This window comes from Solenopsis invicta, chromosome 4, assembly GCF_016802725.1.
Source record: "Solenopsis invicta isolate M01_SB chromosome 4, UNIL_Sinv_3.0, whole genome shotgun sequence".
Taxonomy (NCBI): Eukaryota; Metazoa; Arthropoda; class Insecta; order Hymenoptera; family Formicidae; genus Solenopsis; species Solenopsis invicta.
Genome location: NC_052667.1, coordinates 26,968,869 through 26,993,065, shown reverse-complemented (window position 1 = coordinate 26,993,065; position 24,197 = coordinate 26,968,869). Strand labels below are relative to the sequence as shown.

General features: G+C 37.0%; 1 protein-coding gene and 2 non-coding genes across 5 annotated transcripts in view; all 3 read right to left on the bottom strand.

Annotated features, from left to right (window-relative positions):
* LOC105196336 (mucin-5AC) overlaps positions 1-24,197 on the bottom strand; it is a 42,522-nt gene that overhangs the window by 14,573 nt on the left and 3,752 nt on the right. For all 3 annotated transcript variants that reach the window (XR_003268460.2, XM_011162238.3, XM_039447811.1), the window contains exon 2: positions 2,429-2,481. Coding sequence is in view for 2 of the 3 variants with exons in the window: in XM_011162238.3 (XP_011160540.2) it covers positions 2,429-2,481 (53 nt within the window). In the remaining variant the exon portion in view is untranslated. The remainder of the gene's footprint in view (positions 1-2,428; positions 2,482-24,197) is intronic.
* Trnaf-gaa lies at positions 3,979-4,051 on the bottom strand. The gene has a single exon. It is a non-coding gene; the product is annotated as a tRNA-Phe (tRNA).
* Positions 4,136-4,208, bottom strand: Trnaf-gaa. The gene has a single exon. It is a non-coding gene; the product is annotated as a tRNA-Phe (tRNA).

Here is a 24,197-nt window from a genome sequence, read left to right as displayed (position 1 = left end):
AATGCAAAGCATTATTTTCAATCTCGAAGAGCTACGGGAAAATTCACCAAAGAATTTGTAGCTTTGTGAGAGAAAGCGCGTGATACCTATGATACGTTACATAAGCATAAAAACTCGAGTCAGAGGTCGATGGGCTATCGTCACTTTGTTATTTGCATGTTGTTTCACGTACCAATATTAGAAGTTCGCACGGTATTTAATATGACAGATGATAACCAAAGGCGAGTCTGTGTATTTTACCGTCAAAAGCATCAAATTGAAAACAAGCTGCTTGAACGTCTCACGGAAATATCTAATCGTGAGTGAAGAGTGATTTTTACGGACAAATTAATAATAGTCTGACTATCGATCCTGGCGATGTTTTCAAACTTCAACTGCGATATCCGAAAAAGAAACTTAATCGCACTGAATGTAAAGCCGTGCGTAACATTATTGGAAAATGCAGAAAGAGAAAGACAGACGCGACAGAGTAATAAAGATGGATAAAAAGTGATACGGACGCCAAGTCGTAACTTGCCACGCGAAATTCTTTACGAGATCGTGGAAAACGTGCAAAGTTTCGCGAAGGTAAGCGACGAACTTTCACGGCGATGAAAAATTTTCCGCGCATACTTGCAGTAAGTCTCGGATATCGAATCGCGCGTTTCCAACAAAATAGTCGTGAACTTTTCTACTTTGCTACGTTGAGAGGTTTCTCAAACGTTATTCAGTAGCCCCTACAGTTAATCTAATATATAGTTCTCGATTTTGTTACAAATTTCTGTGTAAATACGATGAGTTTGCGACAATAACATCGGCGCGCGAATTTTTTCAGAGTTTTAATTGGCAATGCGAAATAAGAAGTTATTAGTTAGGTTTTTAATTAAGTTTAATATTCTTTCTTGTATCTTTCATAACTTATGTCCCTCCATAATTATAAATTATTTCTTCTTTGTATAAAATTTGTATTTTTCACTGAATTTAATTAATTTTATTATCCGACATTATTCGAGAAAATTATTAATCATCTACGTAAACAAAATAAAATTTCTGCCTGCGACATATAAAATAAATTAATATTATAATATGTTAATCCGTCTTTGAAAAATTGATAAACGATCAACGGGCAGATACCTTTTATCGTAAGAAATATTTCATTAATGTAATTGGATATATATTTAAAAACGTTATAAAACTATTTACTCGAGAATACATAAACTTTATTAATAAATACAAGTCAATGCTATTTACCTGAATGATTTTTCCTGAAACGTGACTTACGTGTGCCGTTTCTTTAAAGCCTTTCGTACGAGAATTTCGCGGAAAGGAAAATAAAATTTCCATATTTCTGCGATAAGAGGCAACGACAAGCGCGGTGACAAATGCCGCGTGAATGGTCGGTGAGTCAACAACATCGATCTTCTTGTACCGCAGATTGTGCCGTGCTCCTCGACGCAGAAGAGAAGCGACGAGTAAACGGCCATAAATCCCGCACCGAGCGATCCTACGTCGGATTCACCTTCGCCGCGGAAGCGAATCCTTGACTTTATCCGCGTGCGACAGGATGCCACGGCGCTCCCACGCTGCCAGAGATATAGCTACACGATTGGTTCGTAATTATCGGCCAGCAGCATGGATGAGCAACGGCGATAAGAGAGAAATAATAAATAAAAATATTGAGTACTCTCACACAGAGCAATGGGCGCAGAGAGATTAATCGTTTTGTCCACCGCTGATGGCCGATGACCATTAGGATGGTGCACCAGTAAATGCCGTTTCACCGATTGTATTCCCGTATTTCCCATCGATCTTCTAAATGCCAGACCGTAAGATAAAGAACGACAAAAAAGAGAACGACGTTAACACGTGCAAATCTCAAAAGGAGGATTCTTATTCCGTCGATTCATCGCGAGTGAATTGATTCGTTGCAGAGCGAAGCTCACGAATCGCGAGGGACATGTCTGTGAAATGCACTTGTTTCATTGATGAAGCCCTTTCATTGTTGCCTGCACTAGCGTCAATATACGTACGTCGCTTTTCCGCTAAATAATCCTCATATTTACAAATATACCAAAAATTTATGAAAAACTTTTTGCTGCAATTTTTTCGTAAATCGTAACGATTACAGTTAGTAACATAAAATATATACGAATTTCTTTATTATTACATAATATTGTATATAATATTGTATATAATATTATATAATATTACATAATAATAAAAGTAATAATATTATATAAAAAAAGTATAACAATAATATTATATATAATAGATTACATAATATTATATAATAAGAAAAATGAAAAAATTACCTTATACGTTAATATTATTGTTATTCATTGTTACTCTGTCCTTAAGGATAAATGTTGCAATTGATTTAATAGCATTGCTTTGTCAAAAATATGTCTATGATATTAATTTAAAAAATAGAAATTGAAACTATACTTACACAGAAGCAGAAGAACTACGAGGCGTAACATGTTTGGTAGATCGTTAGCGATTCTGTAAACAAGAAATAATTTATTGAGCAAGCTATATAACGATAATATCGCCTGTTAAATAAAGAGAAATAATGAGATATCATAAATGTACGAATTATCAATTATAGAAGTATCGGTTACTACATTTCCCCGTGGAGCAGATGAAATGTTAAGCGAAACGGAAACGAAGATAGCGCATCGATGCGTAGGAGAACTTCATGAAGCATATATGCTCCCGAAGCAGAAATCTAATTAAGAGATAATTGTTCCAGAAGCGCGCCACATTTCGGAATCCCACAGGCAGCAATATCGGTCGATGAGGTAATAAGCGTAGATAAGAGACGGCAGTCTCATCGCTGAAATTTCACGAGGGAAACGCGTGCGCGTTAGAGGAAGCTGCTTCACAGACGACAGATCGAAGAGCCCGAATCTAGAACGGGCTCTGTATAATTAGTCGCGATAAATATGCAACAGCATTAGGTAATAGTGGAACGGTCGATCTACGTTTTGTACCGCGAAAATGACTGATGGACACACCTATCGACATTTCGCAACAGGCAGTTACTTCGACGTGCAATTCTATCTCAAATTTCATTTAATCAACTGTAATTTATTTGTGATTTGCGCATTTCGAAAGGAGGAGAATTTTCAATAAGTGCCTATATGACTTCGACGCAGTGCTCGTTAGAAAGAAAAAAACTTGTCAGCGGAGAATTCGTGATGAAGAAGCGCGACGACGATTTTGAAATACTCCGTAATAAATAATGCGTTAAACGCCAAAGGTTTAACGTTAATACTTCTAACGTACAATGGATTGCGACACGTATAATATGTCAGCCGTGTTAAATATCTTGCCTCACCACGAACAAGCGTGCGATGAACGTATATAATTGCAATTTGTGCGTGTAATGCAGTTACGCCAAACATACCGGACCTGCCGGTTCATGCTCAATGAACGGGTCGTTGAATCGTGAATTACGCTTGCTGACTTTTACATCGCGAGCTATTATTATCGATATAATCGCGTCCTTACTCACGCGAATGATACAATCGTAGCCTGGGGCTAGGTCGACGGCTTCGTGGATAATCCCGAGAATTTCGATCCGTATACACAATAATTTAATAATAACCGTTATTTAAAGATATATATATATATATATATATATATATATATATATATATATATATATATAGCGTAATATGAAAGATATGTTAAACTGAAAGGTTAAATGAATTAATTAAAGGAAAAAAAAGTTTATAATTATCTATTTCTTGATGATCTGTCATAAATTACTTAAACACTTTAACGCCGTGTTTATATAGTCAACATAATTATAAATTTTAAGGAAGTTGTAACTGAAATGAAATATTCGTTGCTTTCAGTACATAAAATATATGTTGAAAAATAAAATAAAATAAAATAAAACACTTTTAATTAAGAACTTCTTCTCACAATAAAAATGAAGCCGACAAGTATACCTCTTTTTTTATAAGTAATATCTAAAAAAAAAAAGATACTTGCCGAAACCCGGGATCGAACCAGGGACATTTAGATCTTCAGTCTAACGCTCTCCCAACTGAGCTATTTCGGCTTACGTCAAGCTACCGTGCGAGAAACGGTAATAAAATCGATTTCTCTTTTTATTCCTCAAAATTGTCTCGCAAAAAAAAAGGGATGCCGAAACCCGGGATCGAACCAGGGACATTTAGATCTTCAGTCTAACGCTCTCCCAACTGAGCTATTTCGGCTTACGATTATGTGCTCTCTCACAATACTTACATGAAATTATGTTATCAACAACGATTACGTTTAATTATCAATTTAGCGTTATCAGTGATCCCGCATTGAGTAATGAAAAGATAAAGTAAAGAATAAAAGAGACAATTATCGTTTGCTTATCTCTAAAGTAAAAATATTCATATTTTACTTATCAACATCAAATTTGAGAAAGTTAAGATATGAATCAATGTTAATTAGTTATAAGTTTAACGTTATGTTGAAAAAATTAAAAATTTGTAGAAAATTTAATCAATAGCTAATCTATTTAAAATAAAAAAAATTATATTCATAAATATATTACTTATTTGATAATTAATTATTGATATTATTTTTTTTTATTTTTTATATTTGTAAAACAGATACTCTTGAACATTTTTCAATTAGCTTTTAAAATGAAAAGTACAATAACTCATTGTTACATTTATTATTAATTTTAATTTTTGTTATTAATTAATTGTTAGTTATTTCTCTCAATTTTATTTTATTTTATTAAAAAATATAAATTTTCAATAAAAATGTATTATTAATATTGATAGCGTTAACAGTTTAACAACAATGTTTTTAAGAACTAATATAAGTATGTATGCCAATAATATTACAAAAATTTCGATACACGGACAAAGCATCTCATGGAGAGTGTATAATAGAAAGTCTTTCTTATTTATTTTCAAAGTCGCGCGCGGTCGCGCAACTGAGAATCAATTTGCAACCTATTAACGTTCATAGCTTCCGATTAACGCGAGATTATAGGAAATGTGAAATTATTATCAATAATTTTTGCTTTCTTTTTGTCACCACAATCGCCACAATGGTTTTGCCTATAGTTTCCGTTACGAAGAGATGTCGTAATTACCATGGAAATCGTCAGATGGGCATCTCATTTCCAATGCAATTTAAGCAAAGTACAACGACACGATCACGACGAGCAGCGTAATGACGCGCTTTCACTAACCAAAAGCTAATCTTCTCTCTTTTGGTCCTTAAACATCTATATCCATTTGGGGAGTATTCTGACGGGGTATCAACGGGTACCATTGAAATTCTGAGGAAATCGTAGCAAATCAATCAAATTCCCTGGGTCGGAAATCCCAGGGGGAGACTCGACGAGCTGCATTAGCGAACAAAAGAAAATTGAGAGGCGATGTAGGGCAACAACCGGACAGACTCTACTCTAACTTGCCGTCCATGAAAATCTAAGGGATTATAAATGGAGCGAGTGACCTCATTGAGATGCGTTCATGAAAAGAAGATTGTATAGGTTCTTAGAATGATAACTTTTATGTTGCGGATGCGCGTTCAGTCTACTTATAACGGAGTTCACGTTCACGTGCAAATTGATATACATATGGAAATGCCGATCTATATTAATGCATCACGTCCTCGAAGGCAATTCAAGAGCCTTGCTACCGTAATAGAATATTTCTCCATGCACAAATGCAAGTAGAAAGCAATGTGCAAATCTCAACAAAAAAAAAAAAAAATTTTGCTTCGCATTAATAATTTGATCTCCATCATGTTTCACTTGTTAAGGAAAAAAACACATCGCGTAGGATGTAGCATAGAATACGACCATAATGTTGAGACGAGAGAGATGTTACGTACATGGGGTCGCGTTAGTTTACCGCTGTAACTGTAGCGAGCGATATCTTAATGATTTAAGACATCGATAAACGTCGCTGAGTGTGGAATAACCGTGTTGGCAACATATCGAAAGTATCGTCGAGAGTTATCCAAGCGTCTCGTAAAGTCGCGATATCTGGTTGGTACACAGGCTGCACGTACACGATCGTACGAATACGTAACGCCGCCGGGGATCTTCTTCCTAGGAAGCACGCACGACATCGGAGCTGCAGTAGCAGAGCGCGCGAATGAAAGTTTTTACTTTCGTTCGACGATATTAACGAGCCCGCGAGAGCACCGTGCGAGATACGCGAGGTCGAACGGCCGGGATGCGCCGTTATAAAATCCGCTCTCCGGCGAAAGAAGCCGGCGCAAGATAGGAGGAAAAGACGCTCTCGTATACGTACGTATATATATATTTCTTTTCTCTTTCATGCGCGCGACGCTTTTAAGACTTCCCTTTCAGCGAATGGATATGGGGCGATTAATGGACCGCTTGCGTGAAAGAAAGTGAGAAATGCACAAGCGCCGAGGAAGTCGCTGAAGCCGTCGGCATTCGTGCGCGAGCGACTCAGCACCGTCCATCATGTCGTCTTCGCGTTGTCTTCACGTCGCTTTCCGAGATTTTCCACGGTCCGCGTATTCTTGTTCACTACAATTTATTTCATACACAGTATTGTTATCAAATTGTAAGTGGAATAATAAAACAAGAATTGAGGATTAAGTGCCTGAATTGAAGGGATTAAAGTCTTATAATCATTGAAATTTCTAGGTAATGACAAATAATAAATTAAGGTAATAATTAAAGAATAATTTGCTGAAGCAATAAATGATCAATTTTTCACCCGTAATACGAATCGTCTATTTAAATGAATTATTAAAGTGATCGATGCTTCGAGATTGTAACTATAAGTTTAAATTAGCGATTTTGAAAGAAGATTTAAAATTAGATATTAATGCAACTGAAGCAAGATTAACGCAACTTTCCGCAAATATAACCTGGATAAAAAAAAAAATCGTCGGATTATTTCTAACGATGCTGTTTTATTCGGATCGTTACATTATTCAATACCGCGGTGAGTTCGCCGCGGTTTTATTAAAAAATGATATGGCTCCTCCTCCAATATCCCCGCCTCGATACCGTCACGTAGCGACGAAATTGGCATAAAATTGCCACGTAAGCGGAAGAAACGTCGCAGTTATTGTCGACCACCAGTTGTTGACCTTTAAATATGAAAAGCCTCCAGTACGACGCTTCGCTCAACTTTCACCTTTTCGCGTTTAAACTGAGACGAGCCAGCTCGTGCGCGAGCGCGGAGATCATCCTTGAGAACGATCCTTGCCGTGAGCGAAAACGCTTTCGTGTTTTCCAGCTCGAGTCGTGCTCGCCGCCCGGCCGTGTTTCGCCGAATACCTGAAATATCAGCATGGGATCATGACCATTTTGCGGGACTGCGAAGCGTATATACACAAATCCTGTCACGCGAACGCCTGCGTTTGACATCCGTGCGTTCATTCACCGGCGAATCGATAAAAATGGCAGAATAAAAGTCGCTCTCGTAGAAAGCAAGTGAGCTTTATTTGTAGCAATTGTAAAAGGGAATGATTGACACGTTTGTACGTCAATTAGCGTTCCGTTATAAACGTATGTCAAGCGAAGTTACAACGTAAGAGGATAAAACGCGCTGTGATAAAAGAGTGATAAATTGTTATCAGTGATAACGCATTATCCCATTTGCGAACTTCCCTATTCTGTTACATCGTGTAACACATGTAACTCATTAATTAAAATATCCAATAATTAAATAGTCATATATATGCAATTAGCGAAAAGAGATAATGGCCGGGTCATGCGGCCGGATCCATCATTTTGACTAAATTATTGATGAAAATTAATTAACTAATTATTAATGGAGAGCGAACGAAATTAAAGAATGTCGAGATATTACATGCTAGATTATCCTAGCGATATATGCGATGGGCATTACGCATTTTCATGCCACTGCCTCTCGCATTCGCGGATATAAATACGAACAGATGAAACAAACTTCGAAATTACTGCTGTGACAGATATATAAAAGAGAAAAGCGTATGAACATTTTGAAATACGCTTAATGGAATGAATAAATGACCAAATGCACGCACTCAGTGTGCAACATACTAACACATTTCGTTAGCATTTCATTTGAGTTTATTTATTTCTTTGCACTAGACTGTACACCAAATTTTGATGTGTACGTTAGAAATATTGTTTTACTGTGTGCGAAAAATTAAAAAATGCTAGATTGTTAAAAACATGAAATCCGTATGGACAAGGATTCGTGAGATATTTGCTTTATCACTTCAGAAAATATATCAGCATCGCTATTGAAGAAAAGAATACAACGCGTTTATGTAAATTATTCTAATATTATATATTACTTTTTTTATATATTATTTACTAATACGATGTATATCGTTATATAAAATATTATTGCGTATTTTTTTTTAATTGGAATTCCATATGTAAATATTTATTATTCGTGTAAAGTTTATACTTGCATCGCTAGGGCATATTATGCACGCGCTATTTGCGATTTTCCAGGAGGCATGCAAAATCAGCGAAGTACCGAGTGAAATCAGCGAGACACCCTGCGCAGCGTTGAGTAACCGGTTAATTCAAAATATTAAAGACTATCGACGGTCGTACGTAATCTGCGGTAATCTTGCGTTGTGATGTCTCGATTAGTCGACGGCGGCTATGGGATTTTCGCTATGCGGCGGAAGGGGGAGTCTATTTGTCGCAGTCACGACTACGAGCGGGCCATCATTAGGGGCGGTCTGGAATTTCGGATTATTCGCGGCGACGCGGGCGCTCCGCATTCGCCCGATTATTATTTTAATTCGCTTGTGACTCGCAATCGTTCTTGGCGAATTGACGCCGTGCGCTTCCAGAGTATAAGCACTCTAATTGGATTACTCGTTGTCGACGACGACGTTTGAAATCGTCTCGGCGTAATCTCGGCGAATTCGAAGTTTCGCACTATAGCCACGGGGAACCGTCTCTACATCTAGTCGTGATAATGGAGACGCCGTACAATTGGCGTAGAACACATTCTCTCCGCTGATATCGGGAATTAAACACGTCGAAAGTTACACCGCATTTCATCTTCGTTCGGACTCGGTAGAGCCGCGAAGATTGCGTTCACCATCCTTGCGCCACGGTGAGAGAGAGAAAGAGAGAAAGCGAGATTCGTAACTTTGGTGAACGATTCGATCTCCGGTTATCGGGGAACATTGAGACGAGCATCCAGGAATAGACGGGAAAGTGCGACGCTCGCTGCTCTGTCTTGACTTACGAGCTGCAGCTTCGTTGCTCATTAATGGAGCACTTAATGTTGCGCAGATCTTGTAGTTACATGTGAATGTAAATGTTTCAGAAATCGTACACTTTCTCCTAGGAAATCTCCTCGAAAATATTGAAAAAACAATGGCGCTTGTTTCAACGTCGAGCCGTGAATTCTATTCGGAATATATTTAATGAAAAGTGAAATGATTTTTTAATTACGCTTTGTCATTAAAAATAAGTAAAGAAATCCTATTCTTTTCTCTTATCCTTAGTTAACTTCAAGTAGATTTTATCTGTTACAAGATCTTCATCCGATCAGATACAAAATTATTTAACGTTGAAAATTAACAATTAAAATCAAAAAAAGATCAACAACGGTCGTCATTAACAGATCTTACTGCTCAAATAATAATTCACAAATGATTTTACATACATTTTCTAGTTCAGTTATTAAAATGCAGCTGTTAAAGAACTATTAAAGAACTAGAAAATGTATATAAAATTGTAAAATATTATTTAAACACGTTACGACCGTTGTTAATCTTTTTTCGATTTTAATTGTGTTTATTTCACGCAGCCTTGTATGTATATTCATTATTGTTGAAAGTTAAACATTTATATCGTATAAAATTCAGTTTAAATGAATGCCAATTAAAATACGTAGAAAAACAGACAAATCAAATTTATCGTAATTAAATTGATGTGCAACTATACATTTTCCAAGGAAATGCAAGACTTTCAGAAAGGTTTTAAAGTTGACTTAAAAAAGTATGTATTTATTGCTACTTCTCCATTTCTATCTCCATAAAAAAATAAAGTAATATACATTTTGCAAATAATTTCCTTTAGTGACTTAAATTATTTTAAATTACTTTATTAAAATATGGAATGTGTGATTTGTAATTGGAACAATACTGATGCCAATATTGTTAACTCGTTAAACTGCATATATATATATATATATATATGATTAGTTAGTCGAATATTGATGTTCCAATGTAACTAATACGCGAAACGGATACATGCACTGATTTTAGTCAGGAAATTTTTCCGATAAGCCAATAATGCCACAGATTTCCAAATCAATTCGGTCTGACAATTGGTTGCAACAATTTCACGCACGCAATTTCGAGATCGAATGTTGTTTCGCTATTTCAATGTCTAAAGTTTCCAAAACACATCAACTAGCAGTACACAATAAATATTATGCCTGCAACACGCTTTTGATGAGAAATAATTGATCGTAAATTAGAAATCTGTTAAAAATATTGTTTGTTCCACGTATATTCGACATCGAGGAACTGCATTATCCGTTAATCAAGAAAATACCATGTATTTATTGTGAAAACAAATCAAGCAAAAAAAATCGGGGAAAATTTTTTTAACAACGCGCGAATTTAAGTTCTTGCAGTGAAATGCATCATTTTCTTGAGCGCAAAATTACATTTCGCGGTTTCAAAGAGTGTGGCGGCCCGCGTTCCCGTATTTAACACCTCTCTAATAAGTGATACTGCGTATACGAAGCCGCTGCGGTTAATTAGAAACTTAGAAAGTAATGACGCGGATGAGATAATTGTTACGTCGCCGGGTTTCCGCGTGGCGTTACTTTCAAGCGTCTTCCTTTTCTTTGTCGCGGCACATTTCTCCCGTGTTTACGAGGTTACACTTCAGTTCGTCCATGCGTTTCTCCAACGCGATGCACTCGCTCTCTTATCGTCGGCATCTGGTCTTCCGCGCTGAATAGCGATTGGGAAAGAACACCTACACCGGTAGGTCAGCCTCCCGCACACTTTTATTTTTACACCGCCTTTCCCGTGATAACTCGCGACTCCATTGAAGCGCAAGTAATTAATAAAAGAAGTGATTCATTAAAAGAAAATTTCTCAAAGCAGAGATAAAATTATAGTAATTATAAATAAATGAACGAGAGTTGCATATTTTCAACTTTTCACTCGCGGCAGATAATCTTTATTGCAGGAAAAGCAAACTTTACACAAGAGAACTGAAGAGAAGAAAATAAGTAATCGAAGTAATAAGAGAATTCGATTGCATGTTGGTATATCGGTTAACAATACTAATGAAACCTATATCAATGAATTTCGCAATTTAATTAAAGCAAGGTAATTGTTCCTTTATTAGAACTAATTGCACAGCACGCGATTACCATGGCGAAGATTAGAGACTTGATACATTGATTGTTAACATTTTCCTTTCAATATATAGAAATTGTAATAATAAATAAATAAAAAAGAAAATGTAAACAAAATAAAAATGACAAAAATCGCAAAAATAAATTACACGTATTCGCTCACTCCAATTAATAACTCTAAATTGTTATATTTTTAAAAAATATAAAAATATTGCTTTCATATTTAAAGAAATATGTTTTAATATGCTTTTCCGTCCATTTATTCGATATGACTTTGTATTTGACAGAAAATAATTTTAATTTATCATTGCAAATAATTTTATCTTTATTAACTTTAAAGATTGTTATATAAATCGCTCTATGGATATTTAGATAATTATTTAGATAAATCACTATAGATTGCTTAGAAAAGATAAGAGTCTAAGAGAAATAAGGAGGTAAAGATATATCTTCAGATTCTGTATTCAATAACAAGCTCTTTTTATCGGGGGGATACGCTCAATCCAACAGAGAGTTAATCGATACAATGTAAGTGATCGATTACCTTCCTGCATGATGTGTACAGCGAAAAAAGACGCAGCCAGACGAGGATGGCGGCGTGCAAGCAACCGTGAAAAGGACGAGGCTCGCGTCAGGTCGGCAGTTTTTCGCAATCAGCGCAGGTGATTACTTCCTTTATGCCTCCTCACGGAGGACCGGCACGAAACAACCGAAGAAGAAGCCGTATTGCCGCGTTTTCTTCACTGGGATCGGCATGGCATTTCGTCGTTCGAAAGAAGATAATCGCGCGCGCGAGCCTTAAGCGATCCTCGTTCAAGGGAATAAGGCACCATCGCGCGGCGTAGCGCCAAATTTTACAAGCGCACCGTGTAATTCGCGTGTCGCGAATTTTGCGGGGTGGAAGAAGGGGGGAGGGGGAGGAGGGCGCCGATTTTACGGATCGATACCCGGGTACGTCACGAGATCGGCTCTCGCGTCGATTAGACTCGTAAAAAGCCGCGACTCGTGTGATTATGACATGGCGAAAGGTCAGCGATTTGCCGAGCCGAAATCACCTGAGCCAACAACAACGACCACGAGTCACGATGGGATTCAGAGATCCTTGCACCTCCCGTTCCGTAATCACCGGCTCGCTTTCGTAATCGCTGCCGTTATGTTACCGCGCTACCGGTCACTGTAATTAGGGTCCGCGGACCTTCTGCCATCGCTTACGATCCACTTAAGACTGTAATCGTAACAGTATTTTAATTTCTATTATATCGATAGTTTTCTCTCTTTCTTTTTCTTCGTTACTCTCTCTCTCCCTCTTTCTCTCTCTCTCTCTCTCTCTCTCTCTCTCTGCTTCTATCTCGACCCGACGCGACGCCGTTTCACTAATGGATTGTAATCGGTAGCTAGCATTACTGACGGAGACGTATCGTCCTGGCAGCCATTCTATTACCCCTATGTTATTAGCCCAGATGTCGTGAGCTTACCATGCGTCTACGTGCCGGTGCATGCGGTTAAAATCTGAGATGTCATACGACCGGCAGAATTAATATTAATTAGTATTAATTTAATAGCTAAACAATATGGCAAAGGTCAAATTTCAATTGCTTTGTATTACATTATTTAATATACATATATTTCATGCAAAATTCAAATTTATTTTTCTATATTATTTTCTATTTTCTATTTTATATTGCAAAATAAGAACAAAATTACGAGGAATTGTTGGAATTTATATTTAAGTAAAATATCTTAATAATTTTTTTTTAATAAAAATGCGTCTAATATTTCAATACGCACACATGTAGAAACTTTTATAATTAATTACAATTTTTTAGGAAAAGGAAAATATACAGACGTTAGAAATATTCAGACTTTTCTCATTCATTTAATATCGTTAAAATGTTCTCAGGCACACACTAATTAAAAAGTTCTTCCATATAAAAAATTTAAATAGCCGCAGTAGTGTGTTTATTATTAAAGGTGAGTTACCCAAGTTTTACCTTGAAGTAGTTAAAAAATGTATCAAGTTATTTCTTATTATATCGTATAATTACGTTCTTGCGATACAGTTTTGTTTGTTCGCAAGAAGCAAAATAACAAAAATGGTTTTCTTCGAAAATTTTTATAAAACGTTGCATCGTTCATGTTGAAAAAAATACGAAAATGGAGTATTGATTGTAACTTTTAAAACTCTAACTTTGCTTCAGGTGTTGTGATGTTCTAAACAGGTATTGTGATGTACTAAATTTTATAATAACAAAAATCATAAGGATCTTCAAGAATAAGAATCAATCATTCTAAGAATCACTTGTGAATCAATCGTATTGAAGTAACATCGTTGCCATGTTACGAACTATCACGTTAAACGATTCAAAAGTTAGTGATAGATGACACGAGATGATAAGATGCAATATAACAATCGGAGAAACACAGAACGTCAAAGCTGATGTAAACTGTGTCGAGCAACTTGTTACAATCGATAGCGACCATGTTGCACCTTGAGTCGCATATCTATACACTTGCATTCAGATATGCATGCACAGATTGCCATCAAAGCTTGTTTCTAACGGCTGCGTTCAAATGTAAAACATCAGCAAATGAAAACTATTTACATACCTAAAAAGATAAATTATGTAAACACGCCATCAGTCGAGTCACGTAATTTTGAGTATTCAAATTCAGAAATGGGAAATTCAGAAACGATATATTTATATTAATTAATTACATGATATAAAATAATTAATATAAAAAAAAAACAAATAAAGTTGTGGTAATGGCTTTAAATAAAATTTTAAAATCATGAATTTGAATTATTGCTTAGAGATTAAAATATTGTATAAGTAATTCAAGATAATCGATCGATATTATAGATTTCACATTTAATCCGGATTAATTAAATTTGAAATGACGTTTACGAATGATTGTTCCAGAGTTAACGAAGCATTCCGGAATGTTTCATTAACTTCTGTCTCCGGTTGGCCAGGATCCTTGTCAACGAACCGCTTTCCTGTTCTTTGACGCGAGAAGGGGTCCACCGCCTCCCCTTCCCGCTCCCCGCAATCCCTCCGCAGGCTCTCTTTCTCAGATCGCCGGATCAATCGGTGGCGAAACGAGGTCTTCAAACAAGTAGAGTACCAGGCAAATTCCCCCGTGCAGCCAATTCGGTGTGGGAGAAAGGAAGAGAGCGTTGCCCAAGCAGCACACCGCGCGCTACGTGGAACAGGAACGTAATTATTATCGCCGGGTTACGTATTCGGATGTTCTTCCGCTCGTCGAATCTTCTCACATACTACACCACGCGCATAGACGCGCTCGGAACAATGGCTTGGCCTCAGGAGCGATTCCCATATTATGCAAATACCAGCGCTCTCCCTGCTCCGTCGACTGCACCTCGCCTCCGGCCTCGCTTCCTCTCCTCGTCCTCCTCAATAGGAGGATAGAATAGTTATGTTGATTCGGAACAGCCGTCGAGCACAATAATTATGGGCAATCGGTTTTATGAACGCGTCAAAATATTCAATTCTTCGACCGCTAGAAGAGAAAGAGAGAGAGAGAGAGAAAAAGAGAGTGGGAAAACTTTTCCGCATCCATGGTTTTCTTCAAAAATTTTTATAACGGAAAAACTTGGAATTACATATTTAAAGAACGACGCGTTGCATCATTCATGTTGAAAAAAAATTACGAAATTGCGGCGCAAAAATAAATGTAAATATTCATATTTGTATCGCGAGAGTACGCGATGCATAATTTTCTGGCAATATAAATTTCAATACCGCGATTCAATCGAAAGGCCGTTTATCGTAATCAACTCTCGAAAATTATAAAATACGTTTAGCACCAAATTGCAATTTTCTCGCGTGAAAAAATACCGTGGTTATGAGAAAACCTCTCTCGTTTTCCGTCTCTTCCAGCTTTGCGTCCGTTTTTCGTGGGTCACTTTGCCAACTGCAAATGCAAAAATAAAATATTCAAAGCTAACTGCAACCCGGTTTCGTGAGTGCCCCTTAACCATTCCCGATATTGAACGCCTCTACGCAATCTAAATTTATCATCATTTAAATGGGTGACTGAAAGTACTTCATTTTCATTGGATTTTTTTCTAACAAGTTACGAGCGACAAAAAATATCACCGTATACGCGAGTGCGAACGTTTCATCTACTTTCGTGAATTTTTCGAATATGCGCGTGACATTGCCCGCTTTTGACGAGCGCCATTCGCGCGAGTCTGAGGTCGTTGTTTTTCGAACTGCCAATTTTCGCTCTCATAGGGTATTACATTTTCTCATATTGAGACACCGTGTCGCAAGCTGCGGAGGACTCGTGTAATCTCATGTTTTGAATTAAGGGAAATGACGCAATCGCGGCAAGGAAGGTGGAAGGCCGCGCCACAAAATTTTTCGAAATACCAAGTCTCACTAAGAAATTATGAAAGTTTCGCCTTCGGAGAAAAATTCGCATCAGTGGATCAGAAAGACAGATAATGCCAGTAGCTATTATTCGGTGGTCGGTGAGATCTCTCGGTTCTTTCCTTCCTCAATGGGAAGGCGATCGCTGCATCATGGCAACGAGATAAGGCTTTTGGACAATTCTTATAATTACAATTACGCGCGGTGCCAAACATCGCAGAAATTAGCAATTAATAAAAATGAGCACGAGACGGATAGAATAGTGATTTAATACTAATTGGAGAACTAAAACGGAATACACATAATTTTTGTAATTGTTTTAGCAATTAAGTGGCAAAATATTTCATTTTTTGTTTCAACACTTTCTTCTCTCGTTTCAACATTTTGAAATAAAATTCCAAATGTAAGATAAAAATTGTTACGTTTTTTTTTTTTTTAAAGATACATTCTCACGTGTTCGTCAATTTTCGTATTAAATAATGGATCAGTAAAAAGCTACATCGATGCAGCGACTCTATTCTCACTTTTGGTTTACGCTCCATTTAGTGCTAAATGTAACTGTCCGATTTCACGTTTCATCTGTGCGGAAGTGTTCACGCCAACGCCAACGCGATTGACGCGAGATAAAATCGTTACATTTATTACTAAATTTTACATTTCGGGGGCGGTAAACCAAAGATTCATCGACACTATGCATTTTCACCTCTATCAAGCGTTGCATTAGCGCTACATGCGGCTCTCTGATTTCGAGTGTTATTTGTCCGTCCTAGAAGAGGTAACGCTTAATGACAGTACGAGATGGGAGACAGCCGCATTTAGCATGCGGCGAGGATACGAGGGCCAAAGTTTAGTCTCGTGACCCAATTTGCCGCAGCACGTTTTGCAACGTCGCACGCTTTCCACGCGAGATAACGAAATTAATGACTAATTGGTCGACTGGCGGGAAAAAAAGAGTTACGTCGTTTTACAATGACAGCATGCAATGATGATTCAATCAATTTGATCAACGTCTAATTGAATTTAGCCGTCAGCTGATTGAATCACGCGGTTAAATGACCGGCTCGAAGCTTATCTGGGGAAAAGGCGCGATTGTATAATAATCTTCCGAGATACATCGCGCGCCTGGCGCTTGGCTCCGCACTCCCGTGCATGTAACAAAGCGCACATGCTCCACTGATCCAGCGCAAACAAGGAGGAACGGTAACGCGAGACGTCAACGTGCGGCAGATACGTGCCATAATCGCATATAATGATACGGCCTTCCCGCTTTCTCGGTGAAATAAAAGACTTTCTTTCCCACGCGTTCGCCTCGAAAATCCCCCCGGTCTCGATGCACTCTAATCATCTGCCGCGAGTTTCAGCGCGCCGCAGCAGCGATATAGCCCGAGGATGATTTTGTTCGCGCGCACACGTACAATACACATAACTTCGGAATCTCCTGTTCTGTAACGGAGATTTACTCCTTTCAGAGCCACTACTTGCAATTCTCTCTATGTTAACTCTTGGGGTATTGCCCATCGATAACGCATCTCTCACCGATTGAAACCGTCAGTATAAGAGCTACTTGACGTGATGATTATTACTGATAATGCAACTTAATGTCAGCTGCTTAGACTTTAGAAATTATATTGTAATAACTTATATTATAATACTTTAGAAATTATATTACAATAATTTGACTGAAAATTATAGGGACACTTTATTTGTTAATGCATTTAATAATTGTTATACAACATTATATGTCGTTCTAGCAACAGCTTATTAAAATATTATTCTCATTTATTCTCGAGCATCGCAAATTTCTGATTTGATAAATAAACTATTAAACGCGCACAATTGTTAATGATTACGTAAACGCAAAACTTTAATAAATTTGACACGCCCGCTGAATCATTTAACATTTAGGTCATGAAACTACTATTATTACGTATATTTAACATGTCGGTTTGAAAGTTTAACAGCGGCGAACTATCATATCGTCGTATAATATTTTCCCGATAATATTGTACTGGCTTTGTAATAAGATCAAAATGTTCATTAGCTTCACGATATTTAAGCGCAAAAACCCACGATAGTAGCTTGATGGGGAGCTCCGGAAAATCTCGAGATCGAACCAACAACGATTTCCTTTTAGCACATCCAGCTCTATTCACAGTATATAACTCCAGAGGAAGGAAGCCTTTTTACATGCCTCTTTTAAAATTTAACAATAAATTAAACATTATAAAATTGCGCAAACACGAGCAGCAAATCGAGAAAAGTTTTCTACATTAAAAAAGCAATTTTCGAAAGGTTTTTCCTAAAATTACAATTAAAATTTTCAAAAACTTTATATTAATTTTGAAATTGCACATTTTATTACATTTTCGCGAAATTTTATATCGTAGATTAAAAATCATGCTTGGAGAGAAATGGGGGCAATTCTCTTTGAGAATCGATTCTGAATTCGTTAAAGGGCTGTTGACGTGTATGGTAAAAGACGCGCCGTAGATCAGAGACATCCCGTGTAACGAGGAGAAAATATTCCGCAACTAATTTGCATTCTAATATCCCCAACGAAAATTTAATTCCAACCTTAATTTATTCACGTCCCATTAGTTATCTCCTAACTCTTTGCGTTTAACTATTTCATTTATTGACAATAAAGGTTATAAATTTTAGTTTCACAAATTCCCGTACCCTTTGGAATCTCTACAATAACGAATCTTTAGATCTTGTAATTTCTCTAGTTCTCCCCAACTACTGCAAAGTCAATCGATTCTCGATATCATGATATTTATTCTCAAGTTTGGAATCGTTTCTTTCCATCGACGCGCGCGTTTCTGAGACATTTTGAGATGGTTTAACGTTCAGGTCGAGTGATGTCTTACGCGAGTTATACTACATCGCGTGTTTAATTAACGTGACAGCGGCCTGGAGGACTCTCTGGATACAACGAGAACGAGTTTCACGTTTCTGATAGTCGCTCAGGAGGGAAGTCCGATGTCGGAACAAAGGCAACGAGATAACGAAGCAAAGCTAGGCATCTTGGCTTAGAACGCATACGTACGTACCTCCTTCCTCCTTTGTAATGCTAATTTGATAATTATTTCAGCAGGATTAGCTGAGAAAGGGCGGAGGAGTACAAGTATGAGGAAAGAAACGTACACTTCGAGAAATCGGTAACGTTTGTCCAAAGTAAATAAATAATCGTCGAACGGACAATGCGAAAAATGCGTACATTGGATATTAATTAATTTTGTCAAATAAAATGCCATTCAACCTTCCGCAAATTGACGCACATCAACCTGTACGCAAAATACAGCGCCTCTATGTTATAAATATTTTAATAATACGCTTCATATAAAATCGCTTTTTCATCCATAGACCTTCAATCAAAATTTTCAACGTCAAATTACTCTTTAAAATTAAAATTCTATCAAAAACCTGCTATAAACTAATTGAAATTAATTTAAAAAAATGCTCTCGATAATAAGCCAATTTCTAAATTAATGAGTTTTACAAAAACATAACGAGAAATATGTCAATACCGTTGCAATCTATTCAATTTCCAATAACGGAAATTTACAGAACTGTTTACAGAAATAATAAGTTAACAAAATTTATTTTCAAGCACCGTAAATTTCCGATTTGATCGATAAGCCACGTAGATAAAGTATACGCTAGCTCATCATTCATATACGCCCTCTTGTGATTCGCGGAGCACGAATTCCGTTTGCCTATAGTCATGACAAACCTCAAAATTCCGTGACTCGAAATAGCGGTGTATTTTCGCGACGGCGTTTATCGTCAAACTTTTTCGAGATAAAAAATGGCACGTAAAGCTTGTTTGTCAGCAAAGTACAGGCTAAGTGCTGTGCCACATGCCGCGGGGCATAATATCGATATCGATATCGACATGGTGGCGCGCACGACATCGAATCGCGGCAGCGGAACGTGCATGAGATCTATAGCACGCTTTCTGCTGCTATTAGATCAATAACTTTGAACATTCACCGATATACCGTTATCAGTACACAGCTGTCGATCGATTCCGATTTTGGTCGTTGTACCGCGAGACACATGGAATGCTGTCGAATTACGTGAGACTCAACGACCTCGAAAAAGTAATAACGGCGAACTTTTGTTTACGGTTCTATTAATGCTTCTCCAATAATTCGTTAGTATCTTTTAATAAGCAAACAAATTTTTTGATTCGACAAACTGAATAAAATATGCAAACTCTCCTAACATTGCGACTGCCATTTTTAATTAAAAACATTACATAACGTTTTTTAAATTTGAAACATACTTCAGCAATTACAACTAAAATATTGTAATAATTAAATTTTAAAAAGAATTTTTATTAATAACTTTTTATTAAAATTTATTTGCGGAGAAACAATGTTTTTGATATATGTTTTAAACATGAAAAGTTTCAATTTAATTCATTTTAAAAATAAAAGATTCGTTATAACGATATTTTCTTCCATTCAGTTTCAAAACATTTCTTTTAATGCAATTTTTTATTATAGGTACTGTAAAGTCTCATGCAAAATTAAAAGCAACGTCACGTTTGAGAGAAACCCTGAAGAATGCAATAATGAACCACCTATAAAATTGCATTTGCGGATAATCATTTTCGTGTCATCTATCACATATTTCGAATAATAGTACACATTTCGCGTATTTGGTACTCGCGGAAACCTTTGAGTTATTCGAAATATCGAGTATCACGATTGAAATCCGAGTCGTTCCGTATACCTGCGTTAACGGCGCCATTTTTCCTTTTTAATTGCTAACTTCGAGGCATGTCATACCGAGCCGCGTGTTTTTCGAACTTTAGAACATACGTACAAATATCGAATATATTATATAATATATATAAAAATATAATACAATTATTTGCATTGTGGGATACATCCACATCAGATTTGATTCTGAGATTTACAATAATAATTTCTCATTAATATGCTACACATCATACAATTTCTGTAGCACTGTAAATGTACTTTTAGACAAGGATACATAGTGTACCAGCTGAAGCATAAATTTAGTGCTGCAGTTCATTCACGTCCTGCCTAATAGGGAGACGTTAATCTTCTGGTAATGTAGGAAAGGTCCTTAAAGTAGCAATCGTTTTTGCAAAAGTAGCATACTTAATACAAGTTAGATTTAAAAATTGTTATGTATTTTATTTGTGTATACGTTTGCAAAAATGTTAACAAGTTTTTTTGTAAATTTTTTATTTGGTTAGTCTTTTAATATCAAACTAAGAGATCGATTAAAAATAAAAAATATTTTGCAAACTCTATAAAGCTTCTAATGAATAAAAAAATTTGATTTTAACTAATGTAAATTGTGCTTCAGTAATATTATAATTAATTATTTCACAACTAAACATGTACTTGATAAAATTAAAAAAAGAAATCCCAAAGTAAAGAGGAGAAGAAATAATTGACAAATGAACTTCAATGATCTAGACATTCAATACATCATTAAAAATACAAAAAATAATGTTTCTACTACTACTTTTTTTACGCCCGATTACTTATCCTTGAATTATCGCGATTCGAAATAAAAAGATCTCGTCATGCGGTATTATATTCAATGTCCACATCAAAGCGATTACATTTTACCGATAATGGGATTCGCGTTGACCACGCGACTTGGCAGGGTCCGCGGGAGTGGCAGCAGGGACCCACTTTGATGTGGAAACCGGTCGGACGCTGCTAGTAGTATAGCCAGATACCAGGCGTCCGGCAGATCGTTTATCGCATTAGCGGACAGGCCACGGTACCGCGCGCGGTACCTTTGGTAAATTGGGAATTACGGCAATATCGAAACTTTGATATAGCCCCGCCGCGCCGCACCGATCCCAGCTCGAAGTCATTTCCCGATTCAGTTTGAAGCGATGCTAGCGTAGTCAGTTTTACCGATCGAACGCGATTTACACATATACAATTTACGATAACAATTCTTACGATGTATAAAACGTCAACAGATCCCCCATACTACTGTCTTGAGATCTCAAATCCATTTTGTCAAACATACTCTTAACTTAGACTTCTCAACTTAATTCTAATGATTCAACATTATTCATTTACTTATTTTACATCTCTGCTTTGATTTTGCGCATATTTCCTGCATCAGTTTTCTACGGTGAATTGATATTGAGATAAAAGTCAAATTTCTATAATTTTAAAAATTTTTCCTGTTTTTGCCAAAAAATCAATCAGAGCCGTATGCATATATCTTAAGTATAAAAAGAATTCTAATTCTGTAAAATCGCTGTAAGTGCGAATGTAACCGCACATGTGCAGTCGGCAGATTAATGCAAATCCATCGCGATATTACGTGCCGTGAAAAAAACTCTTGAAAAAAGACAAGCGACTGATGCGCCGCAATTGTTTGTCCGTGTGATTTATTTCTGCTTAATAGTAAATTAACATGGAATGGAACACAATGCGTTAGGATTTGCTTGGTTGCATATTTCTGTTTGTGTCGTAATAACACGGAATTTGAAAGGGACAAGAAAGTCACTGCATTATACACATTATATTACATTCCCATACACGAGATGTCATTTTCTTTCTTTTTTTTTTTTATATACATACCAACTATAACGCTCTGTTTAATTGCAAATACCGTAATCATTAGTCTAGGACAAAAAAGGGCTGTTGAATAAATCTCTCCCGTGTCTACGTACACGTACCCCGTAACAATTCTGTCGCAAAACGGGCTTAATGCGGCGCGTAATGCTGAACAAGAGCATTTACATTGCGCGCGATTAACGTCACTCGGTGAGGCGAATTATGCGCGTTGCGCGAAAGCACGCCCTTCGAAATGCATTGAATCTCGATATAACCGGAGAGCTCGTCATTACATCGTGGCCCGGAATTAGTATCCATCTAATACATATTAAATTACATCAAACACGCGTTTGCGATTATCGCGTATGTGATTGCACTGTCATATCGCGGTCATAATGTCACAACGTACATTGAAGTCGTTTGTTTCTGTAATTGAAAGGCTCGCGACAATAAAAATCGATGCGCCCGGAGCACAAAGAGAAATTATTAAATTGCGAGATAATGTTTTGTCATGCGATATTCCCGTCGTTGGAAAACTTTCTGTTGTTCGTAATAGATTGTGTTTATCGTCAGATTCGTCATTTTCGAAACTCGGATTTCGTGTCGCGCGATATACAATTTCACGTCGAAACAAAATCCAATAAAATAATAAATTAGCAATTCGCCCCATGTATCGCGTGTCATTTATATACGTACGATATAAACGCACGAATTTTATCACTGGCGTTGTGAACGTCCGACAGATTTATTTTCACTCATTAATCTTTTTAATCAAAGCTTTGAATAATCCCTTTCTCTCGCTATTCTGATTAAACGGCCGATTTGACATTGAATCACTTTGCGACTCCCTTTTGAAACGTGCGGTTTTTGCAGATATCACGCACGCGTTTCGGAACTGGGGAACCAATCAAATCCGGAACTAATCACTGTAATCCGGATCTAATCTGGCGCCGTGCTGGCAGCGAGTGGAGCTTACGTCAAGATCAATCAGGGATAATAATTGGAAACTTGACTTGTACCAAATGACAAATCATAAAGAGGAATAAAAGCAACGAATTGAACAATACGATACAAAGATATAAATAATGTCTAATATATTCAGGGACATTTCTGTATGCGTGGGTGTCAATAGAGTATAATTTAATGCGAAACAACATGTAAATCTAATGTGTCTGCACTCTTGTTCTTGTATAAAAATAATAGCACTCTTACTCTTGATCCTTGTAACTCTGTAAATAATAAGCTCCTCGAATAGTGTTAAACAGGTGCGAGATCTGGCGGAGCGATAACTAAAACTACACGATTACGAAAGTAGAACGTTTTGCACATTTCCTAATGAAATGAGGTAAATTATATTGTATCCTAACACGTCAGAATACACGGGTACATTCTGTTATCTTGATACTCGTTTTAATGAAAAGAAGAGATTGGCCAAGGGTAGATTAGCGGATATTGTTTTACGTTTCATAGAGCCTATTAAATAGTTATCAAAGCCAGTTTAGACATTAACGTAATAAGCTTGAAATAATTCACAGTTCTGTGCACACAGAGAGTTCTAATTAATTTCGAACGAATGAACGAATGAACGAATAAACGAATGAGAGTTCGAGTGTTTGATAAAATGCTCCGTCAAACGTAAAGCGGATCGTGCAAACAAAGCGCGGTAACCTCCTCGTTCGCCCATGCAGGCGGAACTGGAAGCGACCAAACGCGCGCAAGAATTAACGGGATGAAGAAATTTTATTGCTTTATCAACGCGAAGAATGTTTCATCGCCGTTTCTTCCCTCTCGCTCGCGCGGAGAAGCTCGCGCGAGCACACAAGCTCGAGTGTGCCACACGACGTGTTACACCCGCTTGTAATTACACCGATGTTGGCCACACAGCGTGAGAT